This window comes from Balaenoptera physalus (genome assembly GCF_965194825.1).
Source record: "Balaenoptera physalus genome assembly, chromosome: 6".
Taxonomy (NCBI): domain Eukaryota; kingdom Metazoa; phylum Chordata; class Mammalia; order Artiodactyla; family Balaenopteridae; genus Balaenoptera; species Balaenoptera physalus.
Genome location: NC_138885.1, coordinates 95,775,616 through 95,790,915, shown reverse-complemented (window position 1 = coordinate 95,790,915; position 15,300 = coordinate 95,775,616). Strand labels below are relative to the sequence as shown.

Genomic DNA, 15,300 nt, shown 5'->3' with positions numbered 1-15,300 from the left:
GTGGCGGCAGCAGCAGCCTTAGCATCTCATGCCCGTCTCGGGTCTGTGCTGATAGCCGCGGCTCGTGCCAGTCTCTGGAGCTCGTTTATGTGGTGCTATGAATCCCCTCTCCTTGCGCACCCTGAAACAATGGTCTCTTGCCTCTTAGGCAGTTCCAGACTTTTTCTCGGACTCCCTCCTGGCTAGCTGTGGTGCGCTAGCCCCTTCAGGCTGTGTTCACGCAGCCAACCCCAGTCCTCTCCCTGGGATCCGACCTCCGAAGCCGGAGCCTCAGCTCCCAGCCCCCGCCCATCCCAGCGCGTGAGCAGACAAGCCTCTCAGGCAGGTGAGTGCTGGTCGGCACTGATCCTCTGTGCAGGCATCTCTCCGCTTTGCCCTCCGCACCCCTGTTGCTGTGCTCTCCTCCGTGGTTCCTAAGCTTCCCCCCTCTGCCCCCCGCAGTCTCTGCCCACGAAGGGGCTTCCTAGTGTGTGGAAACCTTTCCTCCTTCACAGCTCCCTCCCAGAGGTGCAGGTCCCATCCCTATTCTTTGTCTCTGTTTTTTCTTTTTTCTTTTGCCCTACCCAGGTACGTGGGGAGTTTCTTGCCTTTTGGGAAGTCTGAGGTCTTCTACCAGTGTTCAGTAGGTGTTCTGGAGGAGTTGTTCCACATGTAGATGTATTTCCAATGTATTTGTGGGGAGGAAAGTGATCTCCACATCTTACTCCTGCACCATCTTGAAAGTCCCCCCCTGCCTCCATCCCTAGTTTTTAACAAATGCCTTCAAGGAGCAAGAGAAGGAAAATATGAACAAGTCTTAGTTCTTGTATTGGACCACTGTACAGCAGGAGCTCATTTCTCTTATCCATCATGTGTAGAAAATAACCTTCTGATGGTTTTGTACTTGTGTGGCTATTACACATTCCATCTCAAATCCTTTCCTAAGATGGCTAGCACAAGCTCAGCATCTTGATCTCCCTTTCTTCTGACTACAGAATTCACCAGCTGTGTCTGTCATTGTCCAGACAGCTGCCAAGTATATTCCATCCATTTGGTTTCTAAATCATCTTCATAATAGAAGAAACAAATCTTTCAGAATGTTTTTATTTATTCACCCAACCATCTCTTTGTTCTAACCATGACCTACCTGAACCAATCCCTTTTGCCATAAAGACATAGTGTTATGTCTTTTATGACAGTGGAAACCAGCTTACCTCCTTCCCACCCATGTGTCTACAAACCCCTTTTACAGATAAACATTCTTCTAATTTAGCCAAAGAATTAAAAAGAGGAAGGAGGTATAATATATGCCATGTATCTCTTGAAAAGAAACAGTAATAAAGGTACTAATATTTGTAGAAAGCTCTAGAGCCATCCCATTTCTGAAATTATTACTTACAGGATATTCATGCTGCTGTTAAATAAGCAGATAATCTTTATCTGCTAATAATAATAATAATAAAGCCCAACAAGGACAAACCACAGCCTGCTGCCAGAGGACTGTGGCAGTCTTAACAAATTTTACAGAACATAAAATGCCAGCAGATAACAGGTATTATGTTTTCTTTTGGCAAATATGAACACTTCACAGCTAGCCTATCTTGCTCACTTAATTGGGCCTATAAAAACTCACCAGGCATCTCACTTGCAGCCATTGAAATTCCCTCCACTTGTTCTTTACAGCTTTTCAGAGCCTAGATGGGAAAACAGCTACCAAACAGACTTGCTGAAAAGATTTTTAAGGTCTCATGTCTATATTTACAAACCTTGCAATCTGTGTGTATTCATTTATTTCAACACAAATGAAGTGAATAAATCAGGAGCTCCTTTGGGAAAAGAAAAACCACCATATTTGAGAGAAAAAGAACAAAATATGTGACTGAGGCAACTCCCAAATGTTCTCTATCGCTTTCCCAGCACCCCTCATGCACACCCTGCTTCCAACAGAATTAACTGCATTCTCTGCACTCATTTAGAAGATAATACTACTCTACACTACAGCATTTCTCACATATATTAATGTCCTTTTTTTTGGTTTTGGCTTAGATGTCTGTATTCCTGGCTAGACTGTGAGTTCCTCCAACATAGAGGTGATATATTATTGTTACTAGTACTGGGCTTATGCTAAGACTGAGCAAATATTGGTTAAAATTGAATAGGAGACAGAAAAAAGAGAAGGAAAAGAGAGAGAGGTATGAGAGCAAGGGAGAACACAAGAGAGCAGTAAGATAAATCTTTGGCTCTGGGCCACTGGGCAGGTGCAACATTGGTAGAAAACTACCCACAAGATGGCCTGGGAAGATGCAGAAAGTCTGAGGGGGGTCAAAGAAAAAAAGAGTGATAAAAATATATTCCAAAAAATATTAATAAGGAGCAGCCTTTCCTAAAAGCATACTCCAAAATTTCTCTAGGATTGTCTTCCAAGTTTCTAATATACAGCCTGCAAATTTCGTTACACATTTCTTGTGCAGAAAATGACAACTGTATCATGACACCTGGCTAAAAGTGATTGTAAACTGCACCCTAATTTCAGAGACGTGAAAAATAAAATAAAAAAACAATAAAACCACCAGAAAACTATGAACAGAACCTAATAATCTTTTCAGTGTTTCATAGATCCTAGTACTCTTTCCGTGATTGTTTTAATCATTTTGGCTTTGAAGACTTTGTGAGCATACTTTCATTCTTTTTGGCCTTTTAAAGAAGTAATTATTAGGTAACTTATTCCCCTAGTTTCCTTCTCGATAAATCAGAAGTTCCCCAGTGTAGTGTGACTCGAGGGGATATTTGTCAGGCCTCTCAGTCTGAGGTACTGGGAGCTTGGGGGAATTCTGAGTCCATGAAAGTATTTTTTGATGATGCTGGTCCACGTACTGATCTTGTTAGATAAGTAGAACTACTTCAGTGTTTACTGAAGCAATTGGAATCAATGCCCTACTTTTAGACTTGTGAGTCAGAAAGCTTGATGACCACCTGGAGAAGCACCTGGGAGCCCTCTCTTGGGTCCCATCCCTCCCCTTCATGGACTGTCTATCAGTTTTCAACAGGCACCCTTGGTGATCCTGAAGACCAGCCAATCTAGGAACCACTGTCTCATAAAAGCTGCCTTGTTGTGTCTGGCTGACTGGCAGGAATGAAACGGTAACTTTCTAAACTTGCTTTCCTAGATCTCTCCAAAAGTAGCAAGACAACGGGGTGATTTCTCAGGTCTGTGCTGGACAAAAGATACTAGTGTTTTTCCTTGGTTTGTGGAGAGGACGGGAAAGGATGCTGAGATTCTAATCCCTGGTTTGGAGTATCACAGCCAATCACAATGAACAGTCATCTTTTATGACAGTGCATTTCCCAAGCATCCCTTTGGGAAGCTGGAGTCCCCAGCTGTCTGGGAAATGTAAAATCAGTCACTTTTGGCAAAGCTCGACACACTCGAGCATGGGAAACACAAATGAAAATAGAGAGACTCTTTTACTCACTAGATTGTTTGTCTGGTTACACATTTGCTCAGCACAGAAACAGAATCATCAAGATAGGGAGGACCCAAGTGTGTAGTTATCTAGCTCAGGTTTGATGAAGGTAAGAGGAAACTTTAAGTCTCATGAGTGTAAGCATTTTCATCCTTTCAGCTTGATGTAAGGAGATCATATAAACTAAGGTCCAAACAACAAGGACTACTTTATCTAAAATTACTTATCTTATTTTGCTCATAGGAATTCATACTGGTTTTGAGAAGGAAGACTTTTCAACACACTGGACATGGTGGAAACAACTTCCCTTTATTTTATTGTCCATTTGATTGAGGGAACAGAGCCTCATGTATAGAGTCTTTCATCAAAGTCAATAAGTCAATCTGATTAAGCTTGAAATGAATTGTTGTAGATTGTTATTCTGTGAACATCTTTCTCTTCTGTTACTGAGAGTCTAAGTGACCAGTTGCCCCATCACTGTAAATGCCATTCTGCTTAATCCTAACATCTGTAATAAAACCAGTAAATAGCTGTTTGTTCGGATCTGTAGTCACAGGATGCTTATCTGTGGAAGAGGCTGAAGCCATTTGGTTGGAGATCGCTAACCCTTACTGTGTACTTCTGATTAGTGTTTTTAAACTCTGCCATATAAGGAAGAATCTATGGGGCTAAGAAATTTCAGTCGCTCTGCACAACAGTGGTGGATGCTGAAACTGAGTTTGGAACCCCTGTGTAAAAGTACTAGGTTTTATGCATGAGAAACCACAGTAACCAAGTGAAGACTAGAGGGAATCAGCTCAGTGGCTGGACTCTACTCTTCCTACTCTGACCTCGTGAACACAAATATGAGTGTGAAAGTCAAGAAAGGAAACTTTCCTTTAATACATCTGTCCTTCAAAAGAGCTGGTGTGGCCACCAGGGATACGACAGTTCCTTATGGGGTTCTCAAAACAGCACTAAAAACTGTAGGAGAAGGCAGTAATCATCAAAGAGGATGAGGGAGAGCCTTGCCTTCTTGAAAAAGGCAAGAGAATGAATCATGCTATTTTGAAAAAACCCAGAAAATATCTCTTTAGAGGTCACAATATTCTTTTCTCGTCCCAAATGTTGAAGGATTTGGCAAAGAGAACCCTCTAATAAAAAACTGCCCTTATCTCAAAATAAAATGATCTTAGTGTACTGGTAAGATCAGCAAAATGTAAATTGTTCAGATGCAATATACAAAGAGTTGATATCTTTGAATTGATATCTTTTGGACCCTTCTGAAATTTATTTCTAATAATCATTTTCCAAAGGAGGGATGGCTTATGTTGCATGGTCTGTTAATGCTTGACCAGATGTCTGAGACTCAAGAGATGGAGGGCAAGGATTAAGGCTCAGTAGATGATGGCCAAGATTCCTTGTGTTCTTTAAAATAGTTAACATCTGCTCCATCCCAACAAGCTGGCATACAAGTCCAACATGGAGTAAATATGAGAGCAATTAAAATGAACTACTGTGCATTAGGGTGGTTTGATTTATAGAAACAACTTCTGTGGGAGAAAATGGCTGTGGTTTAGGTAATGTTCACATCTATGAAACTGAAGTAACCTAAATATAGCTTGGTATGTACAGCACATTCTTGACCATGTTCTTCTGCTCTTAACTACATCAGTAAAGATGAATTCAATGATTGCAGTCAGGCGTGGACTTACCCAGTGAAGGTCATAGTCAGGTCTTGCTCTTCCTTCATTGTCCTCATATAAAGCGAAAGCTTCCCTCCGAGCCTGATAATACTCCTTCCGCAACTTCTGGATGCGGTCAGTGCTTCCGCTCATGGGATGGCCACTGCAGGACATAATCAGACAGTCACACAATGTACATCATCCTGGAAACTCGTTTTTTGATTTTTTTTTTTTTAATTAAAGCAGCTGACATCCAAATTTGGAAGATTCAGTAATATCATACAGACATGCTAGGAGAACTGTGAAATCCCTGGTAATAAAAATAAATAAAAACCAGTCTTTATGTGCATATGTTTAGCTCCAAGGGTCAAAACATCTAACTTGGGATTAATAAATGCCTTTTGAGTGAGAACTTAAGATAAGGTCCTGATCTTTAGAGCAATTAAAAGAGCCATCACCTTTTTCTTATAATCATATGTACAGAGTTTGGTTAAATTTTAATGTAGTATCTCATTTTCTCAAATGAGTGTTGCCAACTTGAGACCAGTTGTTTGACCTGAAGGTTGGAGGTGATGCAGAGTTGGCGGGTGCCACTGTTCATTTCAATGACATTTGTGAATTTTTGGAGTGGGGCTGGAGTACATGTCATTATATGGGTGTAGGCAGGACATAGAGAAAGAGAAGAAGGTGGAAGGCATGTGAAGAAGTAAAAAGAAAAATAAAGAGCTGGTCATAGAACATACCATCTTGGTTACTTGTCCAAGCTTTTCCTCTCCCTACTTAGCTACTTCTTCCTCTCAGGAATTACAGCTTCTCCAGTGACTTATCCATTCAACCCCACACTGGTCAGCCAGTGGCTCCCTTTTCACTTGGATCTGTCATCATCGTTTCAACAGAACCAACATCACGTGATACAATCAGGGCTAGGAAGCAAGGGGAGGATGGTAGGCAGGCCTCTACAGCTGATCAACTTCTTTGGTTCATCTGAGGCATAACTGAGTGCCCTATTGTGTCAGACCTTACGTTAAGACCTGGGGATCTTAAAACAAACAAACAAACAGAACTCGTTCACAAAAAGCACACAGTTTGGGAGGTGGGGGGCTGAAAGGGATACAGAGGACCGCAACCCATGGTGACCGGTGCGGTAGGTGTGCACAGGGGCTGTGGGGACTCACGCTGCTTAAGCTTCAACTGGGTGAGAGCAGGGCCATGGAAGGAGACCACAGAAGGCTCTACAGAGGAGGTGACACTTTAGCTGAGTCTTGAAGGATGCATAGGTGCTCAATAGCTGGACAAGTGAGGTGAGGAAATTCCACGTGGAGGGGAGGGCAACGCAAAGGACAGAAATGAGAAAGCACCCTGCTTTGGGGGGAATGCAAGGAAGTCAGTTGGGCAAGCAGTGGTCCTTGGCTTCTTTTGTCCTGCCTCGTACCCATATTGGGTGATGTATGTTCCCTTCCTTCTCTCATTTAGGAAGCAAATTATAATAAAAAGGGAGTGCTGGTACTTTAGGGATATTCTGAATTTACTCTAATAAATGATGAAATATATCACTTGCAAATGTTGGTACTTTAACTCAATTTGTAACAATTAATCATAATGATACTCATACTTCATGGGTATGTGAGAATCACTGCTCGAGTATATACAGGGAATGTGGGAGGAAACAGGGAAGAGAGACAGGTGAGACTGAGAAAAGTAGGTAGGGGTCCCATGGTGAAGACCTCTACGTGCCAAAACCATCCCCAAGTATTACAGTTGAGCTTTAAGTTTAAATGAGATATCTGATAGAATGAGATATCTGAAAGCAGTAGAAAGAAGTCATCTACTATTTTGTTAAAACATTTAACAATTATGCTTAAACTATAAAAGAAAAGGGTGAGTAAACATTTTTTGGAAGGAAAACGTTCTTCCCAAACTAGATTGTAAGTTAATTGAAAGCAGAACCACGTGTCTCAACATCCTCTGTACAAAGTTAGCACAGAGTTTTTGGCTTCCTACCTGCTCTACGGACACCAAGCAGCTTATGCCTTTGTTTAAGAAAAGACAAGTTCTTAGGGATCACATACCTTGATTTTTCTTCAATATGTATTTTTAAAACTTGCAAAATAGTTCTAACTCTGTTTCCTGACTATACTTTTTTTTTTGAACAAAAGTTTTCCTCGAGAACTTGGAAAAGATCGCAGTAAGAAAAAAGTGGAACGTCTGATATGCTTTTCTGAACAACGGAAGGCAGGAAAGACAGCACCGCTCAATTCTGAACAGCTTCCCTCCCTCTTGAGTACTCTGAGCTAACTATGGGCCTGCATCCACTGTGCAGGCTTCTGCCCATTACATGCATGCATGAGCCGCGCTTAAACTCACCAGATGAGTTCAATCAACGTGGTGCAAACACAGCATACATAATCTATTAGTTTACCCAAAGAAACCGAAGCACTGAATTCAAGCAGAATGAAGTCATCAGTAATAAAGGAAAAAGAAAGAAACTGATAAGGGACTGTTTTAAAAATCCCCACAATTTTCCTACATTTGTGGGAAAAAATAATCATACTCAGACCGTAAACTATTCTTCCATATGCCGATAAATAAATAAATTTTAAAATACGGGTTTGATCAGATTTCAGTTCTCAGATAGAAGGAATGGGGCAAGAATACAAAATCAGCTGTTTACGATTCAGAAAATCCCCTATGGCTGACAGTAACATGACTATTTACCCAGAGAAGAAATCTGCCCTCAGACAAAAACAGGAAAAAAGTCTAGAAATTCATGGACCATCTAAGTGCAAAACATTCTCCCCTGTGTGAATATTTTAAAGAAGTTATGGGGCACCGTGCAAACCTTTCATAATAAGCCAGGACTACATCGCAACATTCTCTCTTTTTTTTTTCTGTCTCTCTAACCCTCACTCTACTTCTAGTAACTGTATCAGATTTTTTCCCAGGTAGTTGGTTTATATAATACAATTAGGAATAGAAAATTCTGATTTCATCTCTCAGCTCTTCTGTGCAGATAACACACACAGGTTTACCATCAAATCAATAAAAATTAAAAAAAAAAATAAAACAAAAAACAACACAGCTATTGTAACCAAAGCAGTTAACTGATTCCATTTTGTGTTGAAGAGGTAGAAATTTGAAGAGGAACATAAAAATGCCTTTGTCATAAGAGCAGCAATAATCATAATAGTCATAATTTATGGAACATTTATACAGCCAATATATTGATACAGACTTTTAGTTACTCCACTTTCTGCTCAGAGCAGACATCACTAATCACTTACGGCATTCCTTCCCCATAATCCTAGACATGGCCTTAGGATCCTTCTTAACCCAGAACTTCAGAAAGCTACTACCAATGTATAGGAGCTGGAACTTGAGTTACATAATTGCTGTGTAATAGGTGTTGTAAATACTTCAGAATCACAGAAGAATACTTAAAGGTAGCTTTTATTGTTTTGCTCCAGACATGAGGAAGCTGAGGGTCATGGCTAATAGATGTACAAGGTCTAACTTCAAAGAAGGCTCTTTCCACCACTGCTTACTACCTTTCAACCTGCATCTCCTCCTTCATCTCATTTATTTCTTAAAGACTAGGTCCTCTAACAACATACTGGACCAGAATGGAAGTTAAGGCCAGCCTTGAGGAGTTACTTTCTGACGACTCCTGTTTTTCCTTCCTCTATTTACATGTTAACGGTTCCATTTTCCTGGCTTTATGGAACTTAGTAGTAGAGAGTCTAAGAATTTTGCCTGATGGCTTCAGCAGTAACATCAGCTTATGATGTAACTCACATACTCTTGCAATCATATAAAATCTGGTAAAGTATCAATAATCTCATCTCCAAGTTGCTAGTTAGAAAATTAGGCTTACTGTATTATTTGTTCACTGGATAAGGTAAAGGTTAGCCATTCCTACCAAAAAAGTTCCTATTATAGCTGTATCCATATGTAGGTGATCAACACCACTCTTGCACTTTCAATGTGCTGAAATCTTATTTTAAATTAATTCAAGCAGTATAACAAAACAGATCTATACTGCAGTGATTTCTTGTCAATTATACTGCCTACGCCTTTAAAGGCAGATGTATAGTTAAATAGGCTTTTAACACTTTAAAGTTGGACAGAGTTTAAAGTTGCAATGAAATTCAGAAACCATGTCATTTTCTTCATCGTCACCTATAGTAATATATCCCCAAATGCAATACACATCACAGTAAGGCATTATCTGCTCCTTTGGAATCTAACCTTATTCTTCCTAGTTCATAATTACCTCAATTGAAATACATTTTAAAATGAGTGCTCATTTGTGCATGCCATAGTCTCCTCCCATTACTACAACAGCCTGGAGAAAAGAAACTAACATTTATTAAGCTCCTATGATGCCTTAAGTATAACATTTATGCTTTACATACTTCACCTCATTTAATCCCCAAATTTTTGAGGATGACATTGTTATTAACATTTCACAAATGAGTATGCTGAGGCTCAGATAAGTAGCCCAATTGGTGAGTTGGGGACCAGGAGATGTGTGACTCCAAAGCCAGTGTTATTTTGACCGTACCTTGCTGCCTTGTGAGAAATGCATTGAAATGCAGTGGCATTTTGTAGCAGCAGTGCACAGGCATTTCAAGACAGAGGGAATTTAGCAGAGCACATTTATAGCCATACATTTTGATATCCTTTTATTTGCACAGATCTTTGTAACAAAAATAGAAATTGAAGCAGCTAAAGTAATAGAAAGACATGCAATGAAGTCTGTATTCATTAAAGAATGATGCTGGAGCGATTGCAGGCAGAGATTTCTGGGTAATTAATATTACATCTCTAATAGGCTTATGTGGGAAACTGGCATAAAACTGAATGGGGTGCAAAAGAGACTCAACATATGACAAAGATCCCACATGAAAGAGAAAGAAACTCTGGATTAGGACCAGGACTGAGAGGCAGCCAGGGCTGCTGCTGGTAAAGTTCACCACTGGCTGAACTAGAGGGAGGTAGTCACTGCCAGCAAACCATTGTCCGACTTGTGAATTCATCTGCCATGACTTTGCGTGTATGCCTAAGTGGGCATGCATGTAAATAATGCACCCTAACTATGATTAAATTGCACACAGTTAATTCCAAAGAGCTGTGTCATTTTCAGAGAGCCTCAAGTCATGTAGCTCTTCGTTGTCAAGGAGAGGTGTTTGCCACTGGTGAGTAGATACCAGCCTGGGGTCCAGATCTGATGACGCAGTTAAGAACACTCTTTATAGAATGGAACCTTAGCAGGAATATTTCTACCTGGGTGAGATAATCCTTACAAACTCACTGAACAAAACGGTTGAAATTAGGTGTATGCATGTCAACAATAATCAGTAGAATAGGGACTGTTTTGAGTTTGGGGTTTGATAGATTATTCAATTTTTTTATGACGTTACTGTACAAATGTTATTTTGATGCTTACCATAGAATATTTTAATTATGTAAACATGGTGTTCATCTTTCTATATTTACCAAAGGGTGGAATTTTAAAAGTTTTTCTCAAAAAGGTTTCCTCCTTTTGAAAGATACGGAGTGAAGAAAAAACTCTTGCACATTTTAAGAATGCCAATATGCTATTCTTTTCCTGTTTGTTTCCCCCTGATGGGAAGGGTTGTTTGTCTTATCTTTCTGCATTTAAGGACCTAAGAAATCATCCTAGCTTTAAACTACAAAGTTAGCAGTACCACCGTCCTGCCTTAGAAAACAGGGCATATTTTTTTCAAAGTGGGAACAAAGCTCTCTAAGTACCTGAGATTCTGTGGCAGTCACACTTTTGACAACATGAATATAATCAAATCTAACTGTCTATATATGCAATCTTCTCTTACTAATTATACTTCAAACTACAAATTAAGTTCTGGAAAAGAATATTCAGCTGAAGACAGTCATGGACACAGCTATTACTTATTTTCTGTTGGTGATAAAGATTTCTGTCAAATAAGAAAATTTAGAGATTCTTATAAGTGTACTCAGGATCATTAATTCAAAAGCATTTTGAAGATTTACAGCAACTATAGTCCAACAGCACTTACACTTTCATTCTTCAGGTTTAAATTCCATAATGCAAATACATTTATATAGTGTGCCCACATATGCTAAATGAGATTTAGTAATAAACAATGGCTTTTAATGGGGCTTAACTCTATAAAATTCTTCAAATGATATTTTCATACTAGAAAGCTCTGAAAATTATCCAGTGTAAATATTCAGCGAAAATTATGATTATGTAAATTCTTTATCTTCTCCCTGCTCCTAATTTTGTAAAAAGAATATCTATTTTTTCAAAGGTAGATTGACAAATAAGATTTTTCGTGGTTTAGTCCAGTGAAATTTTGGAACACAGAACTGACTACCCATGAACAACATTTGGGAATTTTTCTAATTTCTTTCCCAATTCATCACCACTATGATGGTGACCCCCTTTTTCAATTATTTTTGATTAAAAGTTCCCCCAAATAACAAGAATATGCCTTTCTTCATATGGACATTTAATTTCTATTAGATTTCAGTTATTTTGTTGATTAAAACATTCTAAATTAAGAACCCTTTGCTTACTATGATTGCCTATTAATTCCTATATTAAGAGTATGAATTTAGAAAAAGGGTGAATAATATAACAACAAATTTTTCACATTTAGAATCTCCCTTTATTTCTAGAACTACTTTTGTCAATTATCTCTGACATTATACTTCTTATTAGTAGGTGAAGAAACAATGCTTAGACATCTTAAGAAACAATTTAATGTCACATGAAAAACTGGTGGCAGAATCTGAAGGAGAAAACTATGTTCTATGCTAAACATTACTTTGAAAAGTTACGTATTTGTATAAATTTTGAAGAGTTCAACAAAATTACTCCAATGTCAAGATCCTGTGGGAAAGCTAAAAAACTGGTCCAGAGAGGGTGATATGCAAGTTAGAGTCATAAAGAAGAACGAACCCTACAAAGCTCAGCCTATAATCCTGAACATGGTCCTTCCCTCAACCATCCTGACGTTGCCAGTGGCATTTTGACCCAGATGCAACAATCTGACAACGTGACTTGGCTTACCTGGGCTCTTGACTTTGCCATGGCAACCTGAGTCTGATCATTTGCCTTTCTCCACATCTTTCCTGCTTTAAACATCTGTTCCCTTTGAGATCCTTATCTTGGTATTTCCATCCCTAGCTCAGTCAACTGACCCTCTGACTCTTATAGCTTGAAGATTTGTCCTGGAAATCTTAACCCTGGACTGGACTTTGACCCCAATGAATCAAGCCTTAGTGGAAAAAAGGGCCGCCTTCCCCTGACACTTTTGATTGCCTAATGGCAAGCATTTCCACTCATACCATGAACCACGGCCACCATTTACCATTGAAAGTAATCTCATTGATGTACGAAGGGCAGCTTTCTCCCATGTGATTGATTGCTGTGATGGAGAATCTCACCAGATCAATGTCATCTCCTCTTCTGATAAAAGGCTCTGCTCTACCTTTGCTCTTTATCACTTGAGACAATTCGAGGCCGCTCTCTAATCAGAACACTCTGCTTCTCTATCTCCATTTCTACAGAAGGGGGAAATTTCTTAGAAGTGACACTGACAGTGTTATTCACAATTCAACAACACACAAGTTATTATTCACGCCTTCAACTCACCATTATAAGCCTGTAACACATAATTGCATTATTCTGATACCGTGCAGTGACCTCCTGGCTGTGTTCAAACTTCAGAAGCTGGTTTTGCCATCAGTCATAAAATACCTATTTGAATAGTATTCTAATATATTTCCTCCAACACAGTTTTTGAGCCTTTAGTAATTTACGCAAATACTGGGCACATTCAAATTATGTATAAGCATATGATACATATTGCCTTGAGACAGTTCGCCAATTTTATTAACAATACAAAGCATGTGGGGTCACCGAAGGAATTTATCAAGTGTTTCATATGGTAATTTTTGTTTCTTAAGGAAGATTTTAAAATATAGTTGAAAAGTTCACACTGGATGGCAGCAAAATCGCCCTTCATTTCTACTCTACATCTTTGTTAACAAGCACACGTAGAAGCAAAGAAAAACAGATTTGGACCAATTTGAAACTGGGCATTCACTTTGTCCTCTGTTAAAGATGATGAACCATTATGATTCATGTAGTCACAGCTGTTCTTACATGGCTGAAGTACAGCGACACTGCATCACAACCGCATTTAAGTGATGCTTCAGTATTTCAGCTTAGACAAAAATGGGGGCTTGGGGGAAAACAGCAATTTAAGTAGTGACAGTGTTCCCACTGGCTATTCCATGTAATAAGCGTAGGCCCCTGGACATGAGCTGAGTTGGCTTCCCTCAGTTGGTGTCAGCTCCTAAGGACCTCTCGTAATACAGGCTTTACACTGTACTGAACATGATCCCAGTGTTTCAAGCTATGCATTACTTGTACAACATGGCCACTGAAATGCAAGCCAACTACTTTAGCTGGTGCTCAACCAAGGGAATAGCCAGCTGATGCTGTGCTAAAAGAACGAGTGTTGGGTGGGTTTAGTGAGAGATGATAGGTAGGTCCAGTATGGCATTCTCCTAAAGTGTTTTTCAAGGTTAATTCTGATGGTACACAACTTTTGCTTTACGTAATGGCTTTAGAAACTTAACCTTAAGACGTGATTTCACTTGGAACATTATAAGTTTTCTCAAAGAGTTTTACGGTCTAAAATAAAATTAGCAAAATAGGGATAAAAAGGTAAATGGAAGAAACCTATAAGACATGTATTATTTTAATAATATCACGCACAAATTAATGATATCTCACACACACACTCTCTCAAAGAAGTTCTCATCAACAACTGCAGGACTTGTGAGATAAAATTATCTTCTAGGCTTGGGCTTCCCTGGTGGCACAGTGGTTGAGAATCTGCCTGCTAATGCAGGGGACATGGGTTCGAGCCCTGGTCTGGGAAGATCCCACATGCCGCGGAGCAACTGGGCCCGTGAGCCACAATTACTGAGCCTGTGCGTCTGGAGCTTGTGCTCCGCAACAAGAGAGGCCGCGATAGTGAGGGGCCTGCGCACCGTGATGAAGAGTGGCCCCCACTCGCCGCAACTGGAGAAAGCGCTCGCACAGAAACGAAGACCTTCAGTTCCATACACAGCCATAAAAATAAATAAATAAATAAATAAAATTAAAAAAAAAAATTATCTTCTAGGCTTAAATCAAACACAGCTTGAATTTTGGAATACATATCTGACATTTAGATGTGGATTAAACTTTCAGGGTCAGTTCTGGGAAAAATAAGCCTTTGTGGGCTGCAGGCCATAAAACCTTGGGAATTTCCTAGGCTTCCATGAAATTCCCTCTTCCTCAGAGGAAACACAGAAGCTCTGTCTCCTCCCAAGGGATCATGGAAGGCCATCAAAGACCGCTGATTCCCAACAGCTGGACACCTAGACCTTTCCTTCTACACAATAAGGAAATAAGGCCTAACTAACTACACAATGTGAGGGGAAAAATAAGGAGATTCTAAATGACTTAGCGCATGGATGGAGTTTTTCTAATTTAGAGGATTATATCAGTCAGGATAAGCTATGGTATTCTGTGCTAATCAAACAGCAGTAGATTAAAATAGTAAAATTTTCCTCCCATAACAAGACTTTTTTTCCCCTTCCAAAGGAGGAGGTTGGGAAAATAATAAAAGTGAGAAAGAGAAAAAATATTCAAAAAAAGAACATGTTTTTCAATTGAAAGAAGCTAAAGATTTTGATTAGGAGCTCAATACTAAATGTTAGGAGTCAAAGCCTTCTAAATACATATGATACATAAACTAGTTCTTACCTTTGTACCCATTAAAGGGGTATACAATAAACTGTCCAAACACCCAGAAGGGATACATAGGCCAGACTTTAATTATCACATATATGGTGTTAAATCATATTATCTCATAAACATAGAATTCTATATGCCGTGTTCTGATGTGATTAGCATAATTCAGTCCAAGACTTTATTAAGAACATGTTTTGATTCTACCTTAATTCCTTTTGTTCCTTCTACACCTATATGCACAAATGCTGAGCTCTTCTGCAATTTTAAATAGGGTTATAATAATTATCCAATCCAAACAGATTCTCAACTCCAAAAAGCCACATAAAAATTTAACATATACTAGGTCCCAAAGGGTGTCAAATCCAAGAATATCCAT

General features: G+C 39.3%; 1 protein-coding gene across 5 annotated transcripts in view; it reads right to left on the bottom strand.

Annotated features, from left to right (window-relative positions):
- Positions 1 to 15,300, bottom strand: part of PARD3B (par-3 family cell polarity regulator beta) — a 1,041,978-nt gene that overhangs the window by 133,270 nt on the left and 893,408 nt on the right. For all 5 annotated transcript variants that reach the window (XM_082466955.1, XM_082466956.1, XM_082466959.1 and 2 more), the window contains one exon: positions 5,138 to 5,270. In XM_082466955.1, the coding sequence (XP_082323081.1) occupies positions 5,138 to 5,270 (133 nt within the window). The remainder of the gene's footprint in view (positions 1 to 5,137; positions 5,271 to 15,300) is intronic.